The sequence below is a fragment of the Rhagoletis pomonella genome, unplaced genomic scaffold, assembly GCF_013731165.1.
Source record: "Rhagoletis pomonella isolate Grant_MI unplaced genomic scaffold, Rhpom_1.0 Rhpom_scaffold_00012, whole genome shotgun sequence".
Taxonomy (NCBI): domain Eukaryota; kingdom Metazoa; phylum Arthropoda; class Insecta; order Diptera; family Tephritidae; genus Rhagoletis; species Rhagoletis pomonella.
Window position 1 is genome coordinate 22794483 of NW_023458566.1, and position 16187 is coordinate 22810669.

A 16187-nucleotide genomic window follows, 5' to 3' on the forward strand; every position below is an offset into this window, starting at 1 on the left:
AATATAATTCAAGTTAAGCCGTTAATAATATAAATTTTAAATGTAACAAATATAATGATTAACAAGACTGATAAGAGAAAATAGTAGAAAACATTCCAAAAATTTACATGTTTAAAAACCCAAACGTAATTAACTTACGATATTGAAGATATTTCTTTCTTTTTAATGAAACGACTATAATGATCGACAAGTCTGATTGCAAAAAAGTACAAAACAAAATAAAAATCGTTCAATGTTACAATGAATTAAACAGTGTAAAATTATATAGCAAACATCTTAAAAACATATATTTAGGAACGTAGTATTATTATTAAATATTTTAGTTACTTTATCACGTCAGCAATATAAAATATAATAAATTTGTTTGCAACTGCCACATAACAAAGCGGCGTTAAATTTAATATAAGCGGCGTAAGTCTTTTCTATCAGCTGTTTAGGCTAAGCCCAACACGTTGAGTTCAAGTAGCGTAAAAATTATCCGCTGGAAAAAATGGCGGAAAGTTGCCAACTGTTTGGCTGAGCGTAACTACTCAACTGTGCGTTTCTAAGACACACAGCCAACGGTTACCCAATAGCTACGACTTATGAACGCACCCAATGAAACTACCTTCTTTTTTGTATCATGCTCGATACTACGAGTACTTGGCAAAGTATCGAGTAAAATCAGCAAATAAGGTATCGAGTATTAAAGTACTCATTTTTATACCCTCAGTATCGATGCTTACTCAATATCGATAGTATCGTTCGAACCTTACCTATCAGGGTGGAATTTCGATTAAATTTATTCATTTATCCATCAACATCGTTTGATAAAGTGATAAACTTTTGTAAAATAGATTTCCCCACAAAGTTCGACAATTCATTTATAAAAATGATAAACTTATCATTTTATCCAGCTTATCACCAGTTTATTATTTTTAATGAAGGGCCCTAATATTACAACAGCCATCACCATATTACTTGAAACATCGTGGTGGCAACTTTATTTCAGTGGCATCCTTGGAAAATGGCAAAGCAAATATGATAAATGGAACTTCGAAGATAATGACAAGACAATAAATCGAAAACGTCTAGAAGCGACGAGTCGTCTTTATACGGAAAATACTTTGCGATTACTTTGAGTTTGAGAATTCATAAGGAAAAAATTTGAATTTATTGCCAAATATTAAAAAAAAAATCAAAACCAAAACAATAAATTTAAAGTCCTAATAGAGGAGAAATAATTCCGCGGAGGTGACCATAACGAATCCCCGATATAAATCTAGCAAAACGTTTCATCACTTTTGGCCACGAAATGGCGACATCGACTGCAACATATGCATCATTCCAAGACAGGATTCAAGGCTTCATTAATGGATTAGGCGACAAATAGTGAGTAATTTTTGCGCTGTGGTGAAAATTCTAGTGAGTATGTATGCAGGCCAAGGCAAAGAATTTAATAAAGAAAATACGCAGGGATTTAACCTTTGAACTTGTAAAAAAAAACGTATTAATTTGTATGTACAATTTAAATGGCTAGAAAAACTGACGCATGCTTCCATACGCACAAATCCATATATTTTACAGTATATAAACTACCAAGTTATTGGTTTCGACCCTATTGGACCACGTAAGAGGCACATATGCATGTACACATACATACATACATACATATGTGTGTTTACAACAGGTCACTAATCTAAATACTTAAACTTGTTTGTGAATTGACCACCCTACATATAACAATAATCATATATATCTCTTTATTCGTAGTGAGCCCTATGTACGTACCCATTTGGCTAAAGTATATATGGTTTTAGGAGCCGCAACGGCCAGCACAGCCGTGGGAGCTGCGCTTCACTTGTGGGGCGTTATAAACCTCGGGCTATTGGCAGCACTGGCTTCCTTGGGGCTTGTGTTGGGTCTACATTTTTATAGAGACGATGGAAAAAATTACTATACTCGTCTAAGCATGTTAATGGCGTTCGGCTTTTGTTCCGGCCAGACTCTGGGTCCGCTAATGCAATATATCATTAGCATCAATCCGTCGATAATATTAACTGCGCTCACAGGCACCGTGGTGACCTTTATCTCACTCTCATTGGGTGCATTATTGGCAGAACGTGGAAAATATCTTTATTTGGGCGGATTGTTAATTAGTGTCATTAATACCATGGCCTTATTAAGTCTTTTCAATATGTTTTTCCAGTCGTACTTTGTTCAGCAGGTAAGTTTTATCGGAAACATCATGAGTATTTATGCAAGTTTATTCAACAATTCATATTGCCTTTGATTCAGACTCAACTGTATGTAGGTGTATTTGTAATGGCTGCTTTTGTGGTCTTTGATACACAAAACATAGTGGAGAAATGTCGTGCAGGCAATCGTGATGTGGTACAACATGCTTTGGATTTGTTCTTTGATGTTTTGAGCATGTTTAGACGTTTGCTAATTATTTTAACACAAAAGGTAAGCGATTCTCAAAAATTGTTTAGTTGAATGTGTTTGTAGTCGTGGGTGTTCGTTTTTGCTCAAACGTAAACGCTTATAGGATTTGACTATGAGCAAGTCGAATTAATATAAGGTGGTAGCAGGGGCTGAATTCAAGTGTACACTGAAAATTGTGTGCACTCCTGCTTTTCAGTGTTGCCGTTTTAGCCCATTTACTTCAAAAGTGATACGTGTTTGTGCATATTTTCGGAACATACTTTATTTTTTCGCTCATTTCGCGAGATACTTAGATTTCCGCGTAGTAAAAATTTCGGTACATTACAAAGAGAAAATATATACATATGTAGGCAGTGGCAGCTTTTGAAATTTGATCGAAAATATTAAACGTTTTGGGGTCAAATAAGCTTAAACAAAAATGCTTTAAACGTACTATGTGTGATGAACTGACTGTATTCATTTTTAATTTACTTTGCTTGCCTCATACATAGCTCTGCGGCTGCAATTTTAAAATGAATCAATGTAAGAGAGAAGTAGACTTTACTGAAGGTAGTTTTATCTTTTTGACATAATTTCCGACGAGTTTAGCGTGAAATGTGTCACATATTTAATTTGATAATCAACGTAAATGATCTACAGTTAATAGTTTTAAATACATATATTTGTATTCAAGTTTCTCTCACTATATCTAAGATATTTTTCTTCATGTACATACATATGTATGTGTATGAATGTGCTTGACATGATTTTTTGGTTATTGACACTAATTAAAAACAAAGGTATGAAATCATATAGCATTTTTTTTAAGTTTTTTCTAACTTAATACTTTGATACTTGAAAAAAAAAAGATTAGTGATACATTTGATCCATTTTTTATTTTTTTTTACCAATTCGATTTGACAGTTTCTGTTTTGTTTTTGTTTTCTTCGCTGCAAAATGTAGTTTCTTCCTAAAAATTTACAAGTTTCCGTATTGAATTAGGGATATACACATATGTAAACTTTAATTATCGTACTCGGAAGAAATGGAAGTTTTGATTTGTGAGCTAGTTTCGATAAATTTCTGATAAAAATTAAAGACGAAACCGATTTGTTCGTAAAAGAAGAAATGGAAGTTTTGATTTGTGAGCTAGTTTCGATAAATTTCTGACAAAAATTAAAGACGAAACCGATTTGTTCGTAAAACTGTCAAAAAAGAAAAGTTCGATCAGAGCGAGACAGTAACACTGAAAAGTACGGGATCGCTTTCTAGCAAAAAAAATGGTAACTTCTGACAACTTCAACTACCTCCAAATTTTGGTTGTAAATTTTTGTTTTTTCTATGTACATTCGAATTCATTAGAATCCACCTACCACAATAAATTAAATACTTTAAAACATGTATTTATTTGCAGAGTGCACTTTTCTTTTGTTTGTTTTGGTTGTCAAACATACTACAGCTGATCGCTTCATACATTTACCAGAATTCACCAGCAAAAAATTCTCGGACTAAAACTGGCAACTTCTGACTGAGAGAGCACCTCACTTACTTTCTTTTTTGTGCTCTCAATAGTCAGAGAACTGATTACGGCAGTGGTCGGCATACTAACACATTCAAACGATTCAATAAGTGAAAGTGTGAGCTATGACCTGCCGACCACTGGATTACGGGATCGATTTCCAGTAAAATCTGACTAAAGGGACACTCAAACGCACTTCCAATGCCGCGTCTGTTCGAGTGTCCCTTAATTCTGACTAGTCTGGACTTATACGACTCAATAAATGCATTAAAGTCTTATTATCAAAAACAACAGAGTTTTTGTAAAAGGCTTAACTGTTTTTAACCCACTTCACAAAAAGGAGAAAGGTTATCAATTCGTCGGAATATTTTTTTTTATGTATGTTACCGCATAACTTTGGACCACGTTAACCGATTTCTATAATTCTTTTTTTTTTTTAAGGAAAGTTGTTACCTCACAGGTGGTCCCATATTAATTTGGGTTAAATCCGATCATCGGATCATGAAGAAATTAACAATAATCTTAAATTTCTATATGAGAATTGAAGTCGGTTTTGTTTTTTTGCTTAAAAATAATTTGTTGATATTCATTTTATAATGTTTTTTGCTTCTCCTGGGTATGTATCACGTCACTTGGAAACGATAATCGTTCAAACGATATCGACAAAACGACGTCGTCAAAACACGGATTTATGCATTAATGTTGCTGTTACGTGTTACTGTTACTGTTACGCAAGGCGCATTCATACAAGGTGGTGGCAATTGCATATAAGTAAAAGTCCCGTGTATTTTATTATTGCTTTCTGGTACATCGGGATGTCAAAACGAACGGGAATAGGAGATAATTTTCGTAATTTCGGTTGGTAGACACCCTAAAGTTGCGCCATTTCGTCTTGGATGACGTCCTCCTGTGCTAGTGTAGAGACAAAAACAACCAATCAGATGTTCAATCAACATCAACTTGTATTGATGCGCCTTGCTGTTACGTGAAGCAAAACTAGAATCGAGTTGACGATATCGCACAAACGTTCAACCAATTTTTGGTTTTCATGAAGCAAGACGATATCGTTCAGGAGATTGTCGTTATACGTGATTCATGCCCTATAAAATTTTAAATTTGTTGGTTAGGGCCTTTGTGAATTAAGGTAACGATATGTATGTGTGTACAACTATTTAGTCATTCCGAATTTAGTGTTCCGAATTAGTATTTTGAGCATTTTAATTTTGAGCAAATAGAAATACCATATGTGGATTCTCCGGAACTTTGACGATGCAATATTTCGTTCTTATGGCGCCTGTTACACCATCAATAGGGATTCCCATAACAGTCGGGTCTACGTAACTGGAACGACTCAGATTTATATCTGGCCAAGGACTGTCACTCCAGCATGAATCCCCAAAAACTCCTTGAGGAATCTATATGCTGCTAAAACAACTACAACATCGTGATCCATATTGATTGATCTCAAAATATTGATGGGTCGTGATTGTGTGCTAAACGTTCAATATTTAGCGCGTCAGTATTTGCATAATTTTTATGCTGAACACTTAATATGGCACAAGAAAATATTTTTATTTTGTACGAATAATTTATAGATAACGACTTCCATAAATCATTTAACATTTCCAATGTTAATTTAAATACTTTCAATTTGTCTTGGAAGAGCGAAAGCAGAATGCATAAGTTTTCGATGTTGGCACAATGAGAGTACAGGATTTACTGACGAAATGCATGGATCGCATTTTGAAAATGCTACACGCTCAATATTTATTGACAGTATTGCAATCCATGATCCGGATTTAACAAAATTTCTAATATTTTGCGATCCGTATCACGATCCATCAATATTTGATGATGCAGTATTTTTGGTGTGACAGGCGTCTGTGAATATAAATGGTTATTCTATTTATTAAAAGTAGAAAATTTTCAGCTTAAGCATCATTTGCTCTCATAAATAACTGAACCGCTAAGTTTATTACCGAGGCTTTCTTGTTAAAGGAAAAATTCAAGTCCAATGGCGTGCTACTCAATTGAAAGGTTAACGCGGAACCCGATGGTATTCAAACACATTACAATAATTTTAATTTATAAAATTATAATCATGTGTATTATGTATACAAATGGTTTTGTTTTTTTAATATTTACAGGAGGAACGTAAACGTGAAGAACGTCGTAAAAGAAATTGAATCACCTACCGAGCTTCGCGGAATTACAAAACCTGTTATTATTTTTTGTTATAAAACTTTTCGATAATATACCTTCATAACATTTAGGATCTAACTAATAATCTGAATGGTCTATTTAGCTATTTTTTTTGTTTATACTTTCACTTGCTCATTATTTCTGTGAACTTTTTAGGACTTTAAGTTGTAATCAAGAAACTATAAATAATTTATAGCAGGAAATGGGATAAGTATTTAAGTTTAGTTCGAAGAATAACAATTTCGCGTGGTCATATTTTTAATTTGAAATATATTTCAATATTCCGAGAAATATAAAATAATCGAATTTTTAATTCATATTTAAACAGACATATACAAAGGTACGTACAGATATATATTTACATGTGTTAAAAAAAAATTGGATAAGAAACAATCGAAGTTTTTTGGTATTCTTTTTGATATTAGGCGCGTTTTGACAAGTAGTGTATTTTAATTATAATAACTTTGCATAACGATATTTGGTTATTATTTATTCGAATCTTTCCTGATAGTTGTCAACGTTACATTGTTGTAGTAGCATTGCTGAATCCACTCTGCATCACGTGAGATCTTCATAAGATTGCCGAGCTTTTACCAATGCTGCCAACAATTTGGAAAACACTTCACGAGCTCCATCATAATCAAGTATAGCAACACAACTTATTGGAGCTTTTTTAAATAAGGCATATGCCAGTTGCCGCCGACGCAATGCAAATAGATAAGGAATGCTCTGCTGCTGGCATTGGCTTTTAATATTGGAAATTTTAGCGTCTAGCCCGTCTGTAAAAGAGAAAGTACAGAAAAACAAAAAGTCATAGATTCTATTAGCATTTGGTAAATTAAGGTATTGTATTTGGGGCTTCGTCTTTAGAAAATTCTAAATACAAAAAAATTGTTTAGTTTCCATAAAAGTGACCATGGATGAAGTATTTGTGTACATGCTAAATGCAACGAAATAATAATGATAGTCTGGCGCATGATAAAAAAATAACAAGGTAAAACCGTTGAGAGGCAGTCTGACGTTTGCCAACAATATCAGCCCAATCCTAAATAATATTTCCGCAATCCTACTATTTTAAATAAAAGAGTTTTGCAAAATATCTCACTTTCCGCTTTCCGTCCATCCTAAACATGCTCGAAAAGTTTCGAACATGAAAAGTAGGTATTTTAAATACAAAGAAAGTGCGGAAACTCTTCGAAATCCGTTAGAATTATTTCATCTGGAATTTTCAAGGGAGTTTGCTGCAAAAGTGTGAGTATTTTGATAAAATGGAAGAAAAAGACATACATTTTTTGTTTAAGGTCGAAAACACCAAATAAAACCCAAATGGGAATCCTTGTCAACATGATGGAGGAGAATCCTGCTATTGCCCTGAGGAATGGTACATAGCCACCAATGAAATACCGCCTGCAAATATATATACATAGTACTAATAGATTCACTGGATACAAAGTTTATTTTCCTACCATGAAATGGAAATATAGTTTTTGATCTAAAGTCCCTGAAAATATCACAAATGTTTGTGAAATATACCGAAAAGTAAAAACCAAGCATACCGGAGGCCCCGACAGCAAAAAAAAAATCTGTATTAATGTATGTTATTTACCACCCCAAAATACCTACTTAAGTTTAGCATTTAACAACTAAAAAATATTTTTTGTTAGTACTTTGGTATCTTAAATTTTTCAGTTTTTTACTTAGGGAAATACTCATTATATTTGCAAATTTAATATCCAAAAAAATACTTTAAGTATAGAAGCATTAAATGGCCGAATTGTGTATGGCGACTGATGGCTGATATACTAAAATTCGCATTACGTACGACTGTCGGCTACTGAGTCTAGTAGCGGAATTTTCTGTTTCCCGCAAACGACGATTTTGTTTTTTCACATAAATTGTTAAACACATTGGAGCAAAGTTGTCAATTACTTCGAAATGTTGATGTCAAAAAAGTAAATTCGGATGTTTTCTGCGCTTTTCTGTATACTGAGATTAACTGCTATACATAATACCAATTACGATACGGGTTGCCATGGCTACTAGACCCCAGTCGCCATACATAATAGGGCCCTAAGTTTGTCAATCATTGGCTTCTACCTTCGCCCTCGCAGATTTCGCAATCTGGTGCAATAATAATCAGTTTTACTTTGTTTACAAGTAAGTAGCTCTGCGTTTCTCGAATCCCTACAACAAAACGCCGATGTGCATGGGCTTTTATTGCATTTTGAGATAAGGCACGTTTTTGAAAGCGATCCAGTTCTCGAAGTAATTCCTCCGTTAATTCAGCTAGCATCGGTGTGGTGCAATTATCGCAATAACTGCAAGCAAACAAACAAAAACAAAGCGTTAATAAAATATGGTCGGATGTACGTTTAAAATCTATCTCGCAATAGCAGGGCCGTCGAGAGAAAACTCGGGGGCCCGGGACTAAAAAATTACGGGCCTCTATATATAATAAAGTGTATAAAATTAAAAGTATATGACCAAAATCACCGAAAACGAAACCGAGGGGAAACATTTTTTCGCAGGCTTCGCAGATTTTTGACTATATCTGGGTCATACATATTCTGAGGTATCAGAAAATATAAATATTAACACGAATCTCCTTCTCTCAAACACGAAAATTCACTTAATCCTGAGACACCTTTAAATTAATGAAAATTAAAAAAAAAAAAACATATAATTAAGGGTTGTTTATATTTGAAGTTAATAAAAAAGTATTCGACAAAATAATTACTGATTAACTTTCTTAATGAAAGTAAAGTCGGCATCATTTTTAAGGTAAAATCCAAAATATCAAAAAGTTCTTTTGCTGCGGTATCCACCAGGCTAAAAAATGGAAAAATCTGGGTTTATTAGAGCATTTTCGCCCTTCTTCACAATAAAGCAGTTCTCTATAATCTTCATTATCAATGTTTTTTCGGTGCAAAGCTATGAATTTGTAATATAAGTCATTTTTACTAATTGAATTTTCAGTTAAAATTACTTTCATGTGGCTCATTTGAAAGCAACATTCATTGTAAGCTATTAAAGTGCTATTGACCCATAATTAAAATGTATATTCTTTCTAACGCAAACAGGTTTAGAAAATAAAAATTACGTAGAAAAATTAACGCGAGAATTGTATTATCTCAAAAAAGAACGAAGCCAAAAGAAGCAAAATAAGAGAGTAAACGAAGAATAATATTTTATGATTAAATAATAAACATCTATTAGAACTATTTCAAGTATTTTTCTAGTACTATTATCCTTCAAAATGCACTCTCGAATGGTGCTATAAGATTTTTCCAGCAAGAGTTGCGGCCACTTGTGTGCTCAAATCTAACATGGCCTAACCAAGCATATATCAGTTCAATAAGTACGTAGTTCTTGAGTTATATAAGGAGAGCAGACTTTTTCGATAATATAAAGCAGCTTTAAAAAGTACTTCCAAAAATTGCAATGTAACAGTCCGCTGTAGAAACATTTATAACTCCTAAACAACAGGAGGTACAATGTAGATTAGGTCTATATTAAATAATGCCACATACTTATGCTTTCAAATGCAAGAAGAAAAACTATCCGAAAGTTTTATTCTAGCAAGTTTCAGCCGTATTTGAAAAGCACTGTGCGCCAAAACGTATTGTAACAGTACGCGTTTTGGGCCATATGATCATTTTCTTTAATTTATAGTCAGGAGCAATCAGCACGAATCAAATATATTTATAACAAAAGCCTACAACGAAGGAGCAATTACACTGTAAAAAAATAATAAGTTATGGTTCTGTTGTTGTTGTTGTTGTAGCGGCTACAACAACCCCGCCCAGATCGGTTGATATCTCAGCCGTTGTCGTCAAGTTCTACTAACGGCAGCCCTGGGTAACGTTATGGTTCTATTTCGGGTCCCTTAAGAAGCCCGGGCCTGGGGGGATTTATCCCTTTACCCGCTCCCTCTCGACGGACCTGTGCAATAGTAATCTTAAATCTGTAAGACTCAGTCTGAAATAGATCAAAGTTTAACGAATATAACTATGTGCATTTGTTTACATCTGGGTGCTACCTGCGGAATCGCCTGGAGTGCAATGTTTTTACAATCCCTTGATTATGCTTAGGAGTGATACGTTTCGTGTTATTTTTTTCATCTTTTGAATCTATAGTCAGCGCTGAAATTTTATCCGCAGTTTCTTTTAGTAACTCAGCACTTTGTTCAACACTAGATTCCCTCTGACTTTTCCGTTTTCTGCACCGGAAGATAGCTTTCTTTAGCCTAGAAAGCTTTTTCCGTTTGCCCCCTTCCCTAGTTTTACCCCTTTTCTTCCTTGCCTTATCGGTATGTCTTCCAAATTTACAGACAGCGTGGCGCTTGAGTTTTTTTGCCTTCTGTTTTTGCTTGGGTGTTTTTGTAAGAAACTGCATCAAATTAAAAGAAGCACCATGTCCTCCTTCCGCCGGGTTCTTTTTCCGAAACTTTGAATTACGGATTTTGCGGAACGGTTCAACGTTAGCCGTATTCTGTTGGTTTTGGATACACTCGAATGTTTTTCTGTCGATTATATGTAGTTTATCGGAAGTAGATTTATTCAAATTTGACATTTTTCTGAGCAGGCGCTTCCCGAATGATTGTTCCTTGATTGTTTCTAATCCCCAATAAATTTTGTAAACAACCATGTCAACTAGGGATATCGAAAAAACATCGATGCATCGAAATATCGATGTTTTGTTTCGATGCATCGAAAATTTTAGACACGATATATAAATAGACGATGTATCGATGTTTTTTTTTAAACAGACATCTCTAGTACATTGAACCGTCATTACAGTTTTTGGATTGTACAAAAAAGAGAAGTGACCTTGATCATTCTTTGGACTAAAAATTTGTTTTTTTGAGTTCCTTTACTTTTTCCTGTTATTCTCTTTTAGTGAGCGCATTTTGCTCACACTCTGGCATTTTGACACTTTTCAGATTTTAGTCCAAAAAGATAAGGAACGAACCTATTTATAAAGAAAATGCTTACCAAAAATTCTCCACCAAAATATGTGTATGGATTCATGAACCAAAAATACAAAAAAAAAAGTAGTCGTTGGTTCATGGTATGGATTTATATATACCCAAACGTGTAGTGTAATTACCTTGAAGTTGGTTGTCTACGCAAGCAAATGAAAAAGAAAAAATCAACCTTGTACGGGTTATCCTGCTCAGTATCACGATTATTTCTCACGGAATCTGGATTACTCTTACTGTGCTTGGCAGGACTAATTTTATACTATGTACTAGCACGAGGAAGGCGAAATAATATTCTCTTAAAATATTTAACATAGGCGATTTATTCGAATCAAGTTAAGAGCAACAAATGGCAGAATATCTGTTTGTGTATACATTCATTTGTCAGTGCTACCAAGCCGAGAATCAACTCAGCGGATCATAAATTGAACCAAATCTCTATCAGGATCAAAAAGTTTTTTGCCCATGTCTCGTAAATATCAATAGCTTCAGAAAAATGTAAATTACGAAACTTGTAGGAAATTAAATTTTGGAACAATAAATCGCTAACATCGACATTTCTTGAGATTTTGGGCTTTGAAGCTGAGTTAGAGTGGAATTTTCATGAATTGTTGAGCTAAATTGTTGTATATACGATGATTTAATGCTTTTTATATTTTTAAGCCAAAAACAACGAAAAATGTGAGCACATAGACGCAACAGAGAAGTAGCGAGCTGTTTTATTTTCGACGGCAATTGCGACGACAATCCCCAACCCAATTTGGCGGATAATTAGGTTATTTAAAATAAATCTAAACGCTATTTATAGAGCATAAGCAAAGTATTCAATATTTCATCCAACCCAACCAACCCGCATAAAAACATATTTTTAGTAGAGAGGGAAAATTGATTTTAATTCCGACTTTAAATGATTCCATTCCATCATTTGTTTTGGTACGATATAATCTTCAGTGATCTGCTGTTCCATATTAATCATTTTATGTTGGGCAGCCAGTCTTTTTACGAACTGTATACAATTTCGCATTCGAAGCGAATGCCATCTGCGGCGTCTACAATAACTGATTAATGCTTTTAGTTGATCCACAGTTTCCATTTGTGCCAAAGCAAAGCTAAAGACATTACGCACATTAAATTTCAAACGGGACGGAAATACTTGAGAGTCGAGTGCACGTCCACGAGGAAACACAATCAAGGTAGGCGAATTATATATTTTAAACTCCCACGGTAAATCATTAATTAAAGTATTTATACGAATAATTTGGATTCCAGACAAGTCGTCAAGCATAGTTGAAAGCTGTATTAGAGCCTGTATAGCGAGTGCTGAGTACATACATTGTGGAGAATACAACAAAGCAATTGTGGTAAAATTGTGTTGATCAACTTTTCTTATAAACATTTCATTATTTACATTTTCCAAGAAAAGTTTCCTCTGAGGCAAAGAAGGCATTGTTTTAAGGGAACTTCCCGTTTTGTATGCAACAAGTACTTTACTGTAATAACTTTGAACAAACTGTTGCAATGATTCGTATGTGAATTCATCTTGAAAGAGGAAAATACTCTCTTTCAAACGGTCAGCTATCATTAATGTTACAAAATTTTTAGTATCTACATTTGGAATTCCTTGACTTTTTAAAAAGTCCAAATGTTTTTCGTGATCCACAATAACAACGGACAATGTCTGGTTATGTCCCGATTTGAATTCATTCCAATTGTCATCAACGAACTTTTTTAAATATTTCGCAGCTGCAATTTTCATAGAGGGCGAACTGTTTCGATGTTTGCTAGTACATAGCTTATGTATGTTATTCGATGACGCCAAACCCTTTTCAAAGGTACAATTTCGTCTCAAGCCACAAATAAACTGTTTTAGATAGCTATCTAAAGCGTAGTAATACCTCAAATTCCATTGACTAAGGTATTCTTTAGCGGAGCAAGTTAACGGCTTTAAAAGTTCATTTTTCTCCATTGTATGTTGGACATATCCCAGTTCTTGAAGTTTAGCCATCTCACTTTGCCAAATGTCTGTATGACATTGCTCATCTAAAGAAATTCCATAGTTTGTTAATGTATTCATATATTCGTAGAAATAGTCATTGGCAATAACGGTCAGTACTGGTGATAAATGTAAAAGCATAGTCAAACTTTTGGGCGAGTTATAACCGTACAATACATTGAGTGAACGTGCAAACTCGGTTTGTAGCCACACAACTATATTACTCACGTTCCACTCACTAGGCGGCATTTCTACTACTCCTTTGCTCGTAATGAGCAACACTTGAGGCAAGCGTTGTTGGGTATCGTTCGCTCTATGTAAAATATCTTTTGCTGCTGGACCAATCGCGGCAGCAAAGCGGAAACTCGAAACTGGATCAGTTTCCAGCCATTTTATGCCAGCACTTACAAATTTGCGAAACTCCAATTGTGATCCATTGCCGAAAACACCGAGGACTACGGCATCTCTTTGCATAGTCAAACGTTTTAATTCAAGCCTTGAGTTCAATCTCTCAACTGGAATAAATATAAAATCAATGAAACGTTGAACAGCTTCTAAAGTCCATTCTCCGTTATACTGCAAAACAATACGATTACTATAACGAATGACTAGAGTTGGCCATTTGCTTGGGGCGCCTGAGCCTAGTGACAGAGGATATGTTTTACTACAATTGCATGCAAGATGATAGCAGTCGATAACACCGAAAAATATCCGATATTCGTAGGCTTGTGCAATGTGTTCGTACACCAGCCGAGCTGCTTGACTGTCAGTGCTCCAGGTAACATGGTAAAACAAGAACGATAGCTCATATTGTTCAGCTTGTTTCCGTATTTCATTTACATCTTTTCCCGGACACTCGGCCAACAAGGAAGACGTTATTCCTATGGCAATATATGCAAGTGTTATAAATACAAGTAAACTGTAAGCAAATATATCGTTCCCAAACATTATTTTCAATTGGTGCAAACAGCTGCAACCAGTGGTACTTAGGGATGCAAACGATGCATCGATATTTTTGAAACATCGATAATATCGGTTCAAACTCGATGTTTGCCACCGATGTTTACAATTTCTTAAGAACGCTAAATTGGCGATACATCGATGTTTTAAACATCGACTTTAGTTTGTCCCCTTTCAGACACGTCAAGTCTGCTCGTTCGTTGGCGAAGGAGGTGGGAAGAGTACAGATACCTCCGTACCGTTAATTCGTTTCAAGTTTTCTTGTCTCTTTTGATCTTTTCGTTGCTTCCCATTCAAGAACCATGGTCTTGAATTCAATTAAAGTTGACGCGGGTGGAAGCAAATAGAAAACACAAAAGAGAATGCGAAAAAAATTGCTTTCAAGACTTGATGTGTCTGAAAGAGGACTTTGACCCAGACTTGCTTTAAGCTCGCTATACAGTTCAATGCGAGCGTGAACGTGAACTTTTTATTTTGACTAATAGCTTCGCTTTTACTTCACGTTATGCAACAGTAATATATCAAAAAATAGAGTTAAAATATCTTTCAGAATTATAGAATTAAAAATAATAGGTCTTGGAACTTTAGGCGAAGCGAACTTACGGCGGTAAACATTTTTATTCTATTTATAGTAAGGATAAAGGAAGGCTAATTAAATACAGGGGACTTCATCCAAATTTTAGTATTTCTCTAATTGAATTACAGAGACTGAAAAGTATAAAATTCTTTAAATGTGAATAGAACCTAACAAATTGTGAAACATCGGAAACTATCGATGTATCGATGTTTTTCTTCGGATGTATTTTAGCATCGATGTCCATTTCTCCGATGCATCGAAACATCGATGTATCGATGTTACTCTTAAAAATTTGCATTTCAAGTGGTCAAGTGGAAACAAAGAAATAGTAGGAAACTCGAAAAAACATCGATGCTTCGAAAATATCGATGTTTTGCTTCGATGCATCGAAAATTTTCCACTCGATGTATAAATAGTCGATGTATCGATGCATCGATGTTTTTTTAAAACTGACATTTCTAGTACATTGAACCTTCATTCCAGTTTTTTAATTGTACAAAAAATAGTGGTGTCTTTGACCAAACAATTTAAATGGATCCAAAAAGTTCCGATAGAAATATAATTAGCTCAGTTGCAGTAATTTATTTCAAATTTTCTATAATTTTGCTAATAACATATATTTTTGTGAAACATTATCTGTAGAGGTCTAGTTAAAAATCGACTATCAGGCTATTCGGTTAGTCGACTAGTCGGTTAACACCTTTTTTTGTCGGTTGATAAGCGAATAGCAATTATTCGATTAACCGCTGGAATTCGACTAACCGCTCACTATCGAGTAGTCTGAAAATGAATTTTCATTTGGTCTGATGAATACATGCCCGAAGACAGGAATCTCAGTCGCGGAATAAACCTTCTTAATATTGCATACAAGGTCCTGTCTACAAAACTGTGTGAGAGACTGAAGCCGTTTAACAAATCGACATGGTGTGTGTTTGTTTGTTTTGTCAATTTTAAAGCTGCTTTTATAGCACGAAGAGGAGCTGCCTGCACGACACTATGTCCAAATTACGGATCCCCGAAAACTAATACGGCTTTGTAGAGTGACGTTGAGCACAACCTTCAGCTCCATCGAAATTGGGAAGGACCTCTCCGCGCCCTTTGAGACCAAAAGAGGTTTTAGACAAGGAGATTCACTCTCGCGCGACTTTTTCTATTTGATGCTGGAAAGCGTAATAAGAGCTGCCAATCTGAGACGGAGCTACGCTATATATAGGAAAAGAACGAACACTACCACATGCATTTTGTGTGGAGAGTGTTATGTTATTAGCAAAAACAAAATACATGTAAGGCGAAGAAATCAGCCAAGGCGAATTTATACAAGGTGGGGTTACTGGCGAATTTAGATTACAACAACGACAACCACACGTATTTTGTATGGAGGGTGTTGTGTCAAATCTCAATTCGCTCCAAAGTTTACATGTATTTTGTTTTTGCTTTTGTAAGCAAAAACAAAATACATGTAAGGCGAAGAAATCTGCCAAGTCGAATTTATACAAGGTGGTGTTACTGGCGAATTTAGATTACAACAACGACAACCACACGTAGTTTG

At 34.8% G+C, this 16187-nt stretch overlaps 4 protein-coding genes across 6 annotated transcripts in view; 2 read left to right on the plus strand and 2 right to left on the minus strand.

Moving 5' to 3' along the window:
- Nucleotides 1-1294: 1294 nt before the first annotated feature.
- LOC118748125 (bax inhibitor 1) lies at nucleotides 1295-6428 on the plus strand. Its single transcript, XM_036482442.1, has 4 exons — nucleotides 1295-1371; nucleotides 1753-2206; nucleotides 2278-2448; nucleotides 6073-6428. Exons 1-4 carry the CDS (start codon nucleotides 1295-1297, stop codon nucleotides 6109-6111), a joined length of 741 nt encoding a protein of 246 aa, XP_036338335.1. The 3' UTR covers nucleotides 6112-6428.
- Nucleotides 6429-6482: 54 nt separating this feature from the next.
- LOC118748123 (selenocysteine insertion sequence-binding protein 2) lies at nucleotides 6483-11002 on the minus strand. 2 transcript variants are annotated; one of them, XM_036482438.1, is made up of 4 exons: nucleotides 10167-11002; nucleotides 10070-10105; nucleotides 8225-8445; nucleotides 6483-6906 (listed from the first exon to the last, which is right to left on the minus strand). In XM_036482438.1, the coding sequence occupies exons 1-4, from the start codon at nucleotides 10919-10921 to the stop codon at nucleotides 6686-6688; spliced, it is 1233 nt and encodes a 410-aa protein (XP_036338331.1). In that variant the 5' UTR covers nucleotides 10922-11002; the 3' UTR covers nucleotides 6483-6685. The 2 variants fall into 2 exon arrangements, with proteins under 2 accessions (XP_036338331.1, XP_036338332.1); XM_036482439.1 differs by lacking the exon at nucleotides 10070-10105 and having other exon boundaries at nucleotides 6489-6906; nucleotides 10167-10864.
- Nucleotides 11003-11884: 882 nt separating this feature from the next.
- Nucleotides 11885-14049, minus strand: LOC118747646. The gene has a single exon (XM_036481695.1). It carries the CDS (start codon nucleotides 14047-14049, stop codon nucleotides 11977-11979), a length of 2073 nt encoding a protein of 690 aa, XP_036337588.1. The 3' UTR covers nucleotides 11885-11976.
- LOC118748126 overlaps nucleotides 12211-16187 on the plus strand; it is a 10845-nt gene continuing 6868 nt past the window's right edge. For both annotated transcript variants that reach the window (XM_036482444.1, XM_036482446.1), the window contains exons 1-2: nucleotides 12211-12301; nucleotides 12378-12469. The gene's annotated coding sequence lies outside the window, so the exon portion shown is untranslated. The remainder of the gene's footprint in view (nucleotides 12302-12377; nucleotides 12470-16187) is intronic.